This window comes from Echinops telfairi, unplaced genomic scaffold (genome assembly GCF_000313985.2).
Source record: "Echinops telfairi isolate 266 unplaced genomic scaffold, ASM31398v2 ScPeMD7_7469;HRSCAF=8507_1, whole genome shotgun sequence".
NCBI lineage: Eukaryota > Metazoa > Chordata > Mammalia > Afrosoricida > Tenrecidae > Echinops > Echinops telfairi.
Window position 1 is genome coordinate 50532712 of NW_022111373.1, and position 9316 is coordinate 50542027.

The following is a 9316-nucleotide window of genomic DNA, read 5'->3' on the forward strand; positions in this document are numbered from 1 at the left end:
ATGACCCCAATTCTACCTTACAAATCTGACTAGACCAGAGGATGTACACTGGTACAGATAAGAGCTGGAAACAGGGAATCCAGGACAGATAAATTCCTCAGGACCAATAATGCGAGTAGCAATACCAGGAGGGGAAGGGGAAGGTCAGGGGAGAAAGGGGGAACCGATCACAATGGTTCTACACATAATGCCATCCCTGGGGTGATGAACAACAGAAAAGTGGGTGAAGGGAAACAGCAGTCAGTGTAAAACATGAAAAAAAAATTTATACATTGTCAAGGGTTCATGAGGGAGGGAGGGGGGAAATGAGCTGAATAACAAGGGCTCAAGTAGAAAGAAAATGTTTTGAAAATGATGATGGCAACATGTACAAATGTGCTTGACACAATGGATGTACGTATGGATTATGATATAAGAGGCCCCAATAAAATGATTTTTTAAAACGAGAGAGTTCAAAAAATTAAGAAAACAGAATTTGAAAATCCATTAAGGAGTCCTTTGTAGTGCAGTGGGTTAAGCATTGGACTGGAACTGCAAGGCTGAAGGTTCAAACTCACCAATGGCTACATAGGATAAAGATGATGATGTCTGCTTTACTGCTTTACGGACTCAGAAACCCTATAGAGAAGTTCGACTCTGGCCCTGCAGGGTTGTTATGAGTCAGAATCAACTCAGCAACCATGGGTTTGGCTTTGAGGTTTGAAGCATCTATCTATTCAATGGTATGCAACCAAGGCAAAAAAATCAAACCAACCACCATCAAGCCAACTCCAATTCATGGTAACTCCATGGGTCAGAGGAGCACTGTACCCCGAGTTTTGGAGGACTGTGATCTTTCAGAAGTAGATTATCAAGCCTTTCTTTGAGGTGCCTCTGGGTAGATTTTAACCACCAACTTTTCAGTTAGTAGTTGAGCCCTCACTCCTTTGTGCTACCCACGGACTTCGTGGTAGACCATGGTGGTAGGCCCAGAGTTATGAGTTTCTTCAAGTGACCTCAACCCCCACAGCAACTCGCTGTCATTTTGTTTTTTGGACAGAGAAACCGAGGCCCTGAAAGGTGAGATCCTCCTTGGTCATATCCCTTAGAGTTATTATCTATGGGCCAGAGAGTAGGCAACTCAAAGACAAGTGAAACTCAGCTGGGAATGTGATTTTTATCAAGAAAATGTTAATCCGATGGTCTCAAGCAGAAAGACAAAAATTTCCTAGTCGGAACTTGTTTTATAAAATTAGTCAAACATATAATACTTTCACAAATCCATCCTGTACAAGTAGCTGGAGGAAGAGACCCAAACAGGACGAGCAGGATCGCAGCCCTTGAAGGACAAGGCCATGGGAAACAGGAAAGACACAGCACAGGCGCTACGATGAGGGGCCCTGAGGTACATGCTATAGGAATGCAGAGGTAAGGACCAAAAGATTTTCCTGTTTTTCCTCCCAAAGCCGTACTTTTCCAAACGCCCAATTTGGCACGTACAGCTGTCCTAGTTCTAGGAGTTAACACTTAAATGCTTAAATTCTTCTACTATAGCAAACCCATAAAAAACAAAACGAACGTCACTGCCGGCAAGTCGGTTTAGACTCATAGCAACCCTAGGGCAGGTAGAACTGCCCCTGTGGGTTTCCAAGACTGCAATGTTCACAGGTGTAGAAAGCCTAGTCTTTTTCTCATGGAGTAACTAGTGGTGTTAAACTGCTGGCCTTGTGGTCAGTTGTCCAATGCAAACCCACAAATCAGTCCAAAAATCAAAGTGAGAAGCAGGAAGGCTCACCAGAGGCCGAGCTCCCACCCAGCTGAGGGCTTTGGCTACTGCTGGGCTTTGGCTTTGGCGCATCTGGCACTTCTCCCAGAGGCACACACAGACAAGGCTATCTATCTGCCTTACAAAACAAGCCAACCAAATGAACTTCTACACACACAGGAGAAGGCAGGAAGACTCAAATATCACTGTGAAAGAATCCCATATGCGGATATGCTTCAGAAATTCGTTTTGCATTGTTAAAAACAAACAAAAAGTCTGAGGTTTTTCTGGGGGGTGGGGGTATGAAAATGTTCTCAAATTAAATTGTGGTGATGGTTGCACCATGCAGTGAATATCCTAAAAAACTACTGTACACTTTAAATGGGTTCATTTAAAGTGCATTAAAAGTGGTATGTGAGTGAAATCTCAAAAACATTCAGGACTCTGTTGTTTAATAGGAAAGATTATTTGAAAGCGATTCAAAAATGTCCCTTCACCACCTCTGGGACAAGCCAGGGAGATCAACATTTCATGCCTAGGGATAGCTGTAGAAAAATGAGGAATCAATAAAAGGTTATCTTGGTGCCCTCTGGACTTCCCTAGTGCACCCAGCTCCTATCTCACGCCACCACTGCAAACACAGAGACAGGCGGGGTCCAGGCGGCTCCTGGGCGTCCCAGAGCTCGCAGGGAAACAGTGCCAGAGCCCGACCCAAGGATTTAGATGGGAATTTGTGGGGCCAGGGCATGATTTACTTATTTATTTATATTCCCCACGGATTCTCATGTGCAGCCAGGGTTGGGAGCCCCTGTTTTGGGAGGAGGCTGTGTGGGCACCACCCTGCAGGAAGCGGAAGCTGTTTTCCCCACAACCCCCTCTGGGCTCAAGGGGTGGCTCCCGGGGCAGGCAGGCTGGGGCAGCTCTGGGCAGCTCCTGGGTAAACCGATTGCTCAAGGAAGGCGCACTGGGCCCGGGTGCACGCTGCACGCTGCCTGACTAACGCTGAGCCTTTGCGATCAGTGGCGCAGCAGATCGTCATCGCTGCACTTTCGTCTCTAATGTTTTTTCCAATAAAGCAAACAGATTAGCAGTTGATTATATACCCCCCTGCTTACAAACTGGTCCATAAATGTATTTGTTGCTTTCCCAGCCAGACGGCCACATTCCTTGTTTTCCAAATAATCCTTGATGGAATGGCCCCGTGTCCCCAAATCTTTCTAAATGTTTCCTGGTTTGTTTTGCTTTCCGGTCCGTATAAACTAGATGATAAAGGGAGGAGCTGAGAAAACAACTTCCAAGGCTGAGAGACAAGACCCATGTCCAAATTGATATTTCCTGGGAAGCCCCTATCATCTGCTCTCCTGGTATACTTGCTAAAACGGGAGACTCGTTTCCAGAGTATTCAATGATGAGGCCAGGCCCTGGGTCTCTCCAGACGCTTTCCCAGCTATAGGGTCGGGCAGCAGGGCAGGGGGCGTTGGAGAGCTGAATTTCCCAGGCACCTCGCATGGATGGACGCAGCCTGGGTCTCCCCTGTGGGAGGCTGTGGCATGAGAGTGGAAGTGGGGAAGGGGTTGATGTGAAGAAGAAAAGGCAGTATTTCGCCCTTCTCTGTCTCTGGGAGCCTCTCCACCAAGGAACCCTACAGGGTAAACGTGCTGTCACTTCAGTCTCCTCAGGGGGCGCTGGCAGCACGGCTCCTCCCTCTGTCCCAACAGCCGGGGGTCATCAAAACCCACCGCCATCAAGTAGATTCCAATTCACAGTGACCTCTTACACAGCGTTTCTGAGACTGCAAATCTTCATGGGGGCAGACAGCCTCATCTTTCTCCCAAGGAGTAGCAGGTAGGTTCGAAGGGCTGACCATGTGGTTAGCAACCCAACACCTCACCCACAGCACCACCAGGGCTCTGCCACCCTAGGACGAGTAGCCCCCAAACTCACTGCCACTGAGCTGATGCTGACTTAGCAGAAGGAGCTTCAAAAAATTCATGGAAAAGGTCCATCATCTTTTCATTCCAGTTTTTCTTGGGCTTTTTGAGGCCCCCTGGTCTAGTACGAAGCACAACTGCCCCACGGGTTTCTAAGATTGCAGATTTGTAGGAAAGCAGACTGACTGCCTCCTCCCAGGGAGGTGGGCTGAAACCTCTGACTGGTTAGCAACCAAGCACTTAATCACTGCAGGACCAGCATTCCTGCCTGCCATGCCTAATCTCAGGCTGCCTCCCCTGCTGTTTTCCAGACTCTTCTGTTAGCTGTATAACTAACTCCATTATGTTTGTTTTAAAGACTCAAGAGTGGTTTCTGCTCCATGGTTGACTCTGACTAACATACTCTGATAAGGCAAAAAGACAAAGGTTTGAAAAGCTATATGAACCTGATAAATAATTCAACCTTTCCCATTTTCACCTATTAAAATGTAGCCCAGGGGAACAGACAGCCCTGCATTTTTATTTTAGGACTTGGCTTATTTCTGACACTAGCTGATGCCAATGAAGAAGCTGGTCCATGGCCTGATTAATCTTAAGAAAACAATCAGAGTGACTTTATACCCTTCTTCTCTGAGAAGGGCAAAGGACACCATGCAGTGCACCAGGCATCGTGACATCATGAAATGAAAGTTAAAGGTTGGAAGGCTTTGTTTTCTAAGACTGTAACCATTCCAGAATTTTGTTTTTAAGCTTCTTTAGTACAAGGTCAGCAGTTCAAACACACCAGCATCTTCAAGGCAGAAAGATGAGACTGTCTGCTGTTAAACCCTATGGAGCAGTTCTACTCTGTCCTGGGACAGTTCTACTTGTCCTAGAGGGTCAATATGAGTAGGAAAACCCATATGGGTAGTGGTTTTAATGTTGGCTTAGTACAAAGGAACCAGGTCTATCCAACAAATATTTGTGGTGTGTAGTGGTGGTGGTCAGGCAGTAAAATCCATCTCTGAGATCTGGGCAAAGGACACCATGCAGTGCACCAGGCATGTTCTCAGGTTAGTAAAATGCATACCTGGGCTTCAGTGAATCATAGGATCTTAAACTCTGCAGTTAATCCTTATTATGCATCATCATCTTTTATATAAGAATCCCAAAGGCAGTCATTCTTACAATTATATAATTTGGTAGCAAATTTTGTAGAATGGCAGAAAGGCATTTTGTGTATATTTCCATAAATCATTCTCCCTATTCTCAAAAACTCACTGCCATCGAGTTGATTCTGACTCACGGCAACCCCCAAAGGAGAGTGTAGAATTACCCCTGTGGTTTGCTAAGACGGCCAACCTATAGGGGAGTAGAAAGCCTCAGCTGCTGATGGTGTCCAATGGCTGTTCTTTTGGTTAGCAACCCAACTGCTCCCTATCAGTCCAAATCAACTCAAGGGCAGTGACTTGTTTTATTCTCCTTGTAATGCCTAGGAACTACATTGAGCTACAGGTGGTTCACGCCGCTGACCTTGAAGTCAAGAAGCTCAATGTGTAACCCACTACGCCTAACCATCACTTGAAAACCAAATCCAATGCACTGCCATGGAGTTGATTCCAACACATGGTGACCCAATAGGACAGAATTGCCCCTGTGAGTTTCTGAAACTCTAACTCCTTACAGGAGAAGAAAGCCTCTACTCTCTCGAGCAGTGGCTGATGGTTTCAAACTTCAAATCTTTCGGTTAGCAGCCCAACATATAACCATTATACTACAAGGGTTCCTTAATCACCACAATATAGTTCTATTCTCCTGGGTTAACTGACTTGCCAATTCCAGTACACAAGTCAGTATATATTAGAGTTGTTTTTGCATTTTTCTTAATTGGAAAACATCTTTGATGTATATATGACATATATACATACATACCTTTATGTATGCAGACATATATTTAAACATACATATCTACCCTGGCTTATAGGATTGCTGTGAGTTGGAATCAACTGAATGACAGTGAGTTTGGTGGGGTCATTTGTTTTTAATAAAAGCCGGAAGGCTTTTGATATAGATTTCTGTTAAAAGAAAATGATGTAATTTAAGAGTAGAATTTTAGAATCACATGAATAGGATTCCCATCTGAAAAACACCTCATAGGAGGGACTGGGTGGAAAAAAAAAAAAAGATGGTCGGCTTAGAAGTCTAGTGTTCCTCCCAGACAATTTACTCAGACCTAATTACCCACTCATCTATCTTTGAATTTCAAATGGACCACCCACTGTCACCACCCCCAGAGAGCTACATCATTCTCTAAAAATCACTTGTAGAATATAATTAACTTTCTGGGAAGTGTCAAAACTGGTTAAAAATATCATCGGATGTTACCTTAGTTTAAAACGTTCATCTGCATCGGGGGAGTGAAGCAGCTCAGGGTTTGCCAACTCAACTAGGAGAGCTTTGTTTTGACCACCTCAGGGCTTCCTACCACCCCAAAGCCTGTGCCATTTTGCAAACCCTATCATTTTGCATTCCATACTCCTAAAAGCCACAAGAGCCAAGTGGTCTCTACTACCATGGAAAGCTTGTGACACTCACACTCCACCCAGGCTGGCTGCAAGGACCAGACCTCCCAAATGACTGGGCACCAAACCATGCTGCCACTGAGGCCATGGGTCTAATTAGGCTAAGACACACTTTTAATTAACATGAGTATATCAAACCAATTTACAACTTGGGAGTGTGATTATGGGCTTAGACCAATTTACACTCACTCTGATTCATCATTATGCTGTTCATCAGAGGCACTTCAGAGCCAGCTAGCATTCTTTAAGGTTTTGGGGGGTTTGTTTTGTTTATTTTGTTTGTTTGTTTTTTAACCAGGGCAGAATGTGTCTTCAGAAGATTAGCTAAGTAGTATTGCTGATATTCAATGTGGATGATTAGGTTACAAATAGCATTTCCTTAAATTAAGACATCTTAGGTATATCTTTTAATGGTTTTATTTTATTATTTGTTTGTGTCTGAATTTTTAAAGTTGGGCATTCATCATCTTTTTTCAGTATTTAAAAGATCCTACTAAAAGTATTTTAATTATAGGTTTAGCATATATATGTATATGTCGCTGGTACATATATATACATGTATATATTTCTAGCTTTGGTAAATATATATACATATAAATCCCTATATACATACATACACATATAAACACACATGTGCTCCATATTTATGGAAAGAGAGAGTAAGTGCTTGCACCCTGGGGGCATAGTGCACGAGAAAGATGATCTTCCTACTCCCATAAAGAGTTACAGTCTCAAAAACCCACAAGGGCAGCTGTACCCTTCCTATAGGATCACTATGAATTGGCATTGATTCGGTGGCAGTGAATTGGTTGGGTGGTTGATGGCATAATGATACTATGTTTGGCTGCTAACTTCAAGGTCAGCAGTTTGAAATCACCAGTCACTCTGAGGGAGAAAGATGAGGCTTTCTACTCTCATAAATAGTTAGTCTCAGAAATGCACAGGGGCGGTTCTACTCTGTTCTACTGGGGCTATATGAGTTGGAATCCACTCAATGGTAGTTTGGTTTTGGGCTTGATATGGTAAATAATGTATATGGGTGTGTTTGTGGTACAAAAATAGGCCCTTCCATTTTCATTTTATTCTCAAAAGTGTCTATGATCAAAAACAACCCCTCACCTACAGAATGAAAAAATTTAAAGTTGCAAACCATTGATGTAGTGTTGTACGGTCTAAGAAAATAGCCACGAGCCACACCTGGCTATTGAGCACTTGATATATGGCAAGTGCAAATTCATACGTACTCTTAAGTGTGAAATACACACTGGATTTTGAATAACTAACATGAAAAATAAGTAAATTCACCAATAATTTGTACTTTAATTGCACGATGAAATAATATTTGGGAAATAAACAACCTAACCCCCTGCCATCCAGTCAGTTGACTCATAGAGACCCAACAGAACAGGATAGAAAGTGGCTGACTGCTCCCAGTCTCAAAACCCCAGAGGAGCATCTCTACTCTGTCCTACAGGGGCACTGAGGGTCCAATTCCACCTCGTGGTCAAGGGTTTGCACAGCTGTAAATCTCAGTGGAAGCAGATTGTCTCTTTCTCCCACAGAGCGGCAGGAGGGTACCAACTGCCATGCTGTCAACAAGGGTGCATAAAAACATTGTAAGCAGTTATTTCACCTGTTTCCTTTTGTTAATATAGCTACTAGGAAATTAAACACACACACACATGCAGATCACACTATATTCCTATCGGGAGTTCTGGAAAAGAATCAGAACTTGATCACAGTCATAGTGTTAATTCCATGTGGTCCCTACAAGCAAAAGCTTTCATAGTAATTCAACATTCGGATTCTAAGAGAGGTGACAGCAAACTACCAACTGCACTTAAACGTCATAGGGTAAAAAGCATAGATTTAAACTATTCTCACCCAAACAGCTCAGCATAATATTCCTTAGAGAGTCATGCATTTGGAAGAAGTCTCTGAAGCCCACAGGGAGTCACATCCATCCATATTTGCAGATAAATCATGACGCATTTTGATAAAAATCTTTAACAAGTTACTCGAAGCAAACTTCCCTCTCAGTTCATCAATGAGATGCTGAGTTAAAAATGCCAAGAAGAGTCGTGGCAAACATTCATGATGAAGCATCCCAGGAGAAATCGGGTCAATTATTAAAGGTATATGCATTTTAACATGAATCATTAAAGGTATACGCACTTCAACATGATTCTAATCTAATTAGTCCTCACCAATGCTTGTGCTGGGCACTGCCACCCCACAGAGGTGAAGACAGATTCGGAAATAGTGCCCTTGGAGAACAAGAGCTCTGCCTCATTCTCTGCTGTGTACCTGGAGGCTTAAGCTCTGCCTGGCACATAGCAGGTGCTCAATTGCCTGCTAAGATGGCAATTCCTGACGCCGGCAGCGGTGTTTCTCAGCTCCAAAGTGATTCTAATCCCACTGTCCTGGCTTTCCCCCCAAACTTTATGTTGACACAGAGATGTGCCAACTTATTTTTAATTCTCATCACAATTCAATGAAATGTAAATATTTTTATTCTCTGTGTCAGTCCGCTTTTTGTTGTTGAAAGCAAACTAATGTAAACTCATGCTCCCTACTTTAAAGCATTATAACTGCCAGGGTGCCAGCAACCCCTCCTATTTGGGAGAAGACTAAATGCACGGCACAAACGCGAAGTGGCATCGGTTTCGTTCAAGTTGGGGGCGCCGGACGAGTCCCAATGACTCTCACGCCCCAGCGCGCTCCTACTCACATACCACAGAAGGGTGCGCCTGCTGCTTCTCCCCGAGCCTAACCTGAAGGTCTGCGAGGAGCTCGCCCTCGGTCCCCACCCTTTTGCCGCCAGGCCCCGGACAATATTTCGTCCCCACGCCCCCAAAAGTAAAGCAAAGCTAGCACACTCGTCCCAGAGCCTGCCCGGTCCCCACCGCTGCCATTTACCGTCTTGTACCACCAGCTTGCGAATGCCATGGCGAGAACCGAGCCGATTCGCTCCGGCGCTGCGCAAAGGAAGACCCGACGGGGGTGCGGGGCACGGTGCGGGGTCGCGGGGCTCACACACACTCTGCCAGCCCCGGACTTGGCTGGCACTGAGCTAGGTA

General features: G+C 44.4%; 1 protein-coding gene across 1 annotated transcript in view; it reads right to left on the bottom strand.

Annotated features, from left to right (window-relative positions):
- The window catches only part of CAST (calpastatin), a 138677-nt gene extending 129477 nt beyond the window's left edge, over positions 1–9200 (bottom strand). The window contains exon 1 of the mRNA XM_045285140.1: positions 9156–9200. Within this exon, the coding sequence (XP_045141075.1) occupies positions 9156–9185 (30 nt within the window). The 5' untranslated portion in view covers positions 9186–9200. The remainder of the gene's footprint in view (positions 1–9155) is intronic.
- Between the last annotated feature and the right edge of the window lie 116 nt (positions 9201–9316).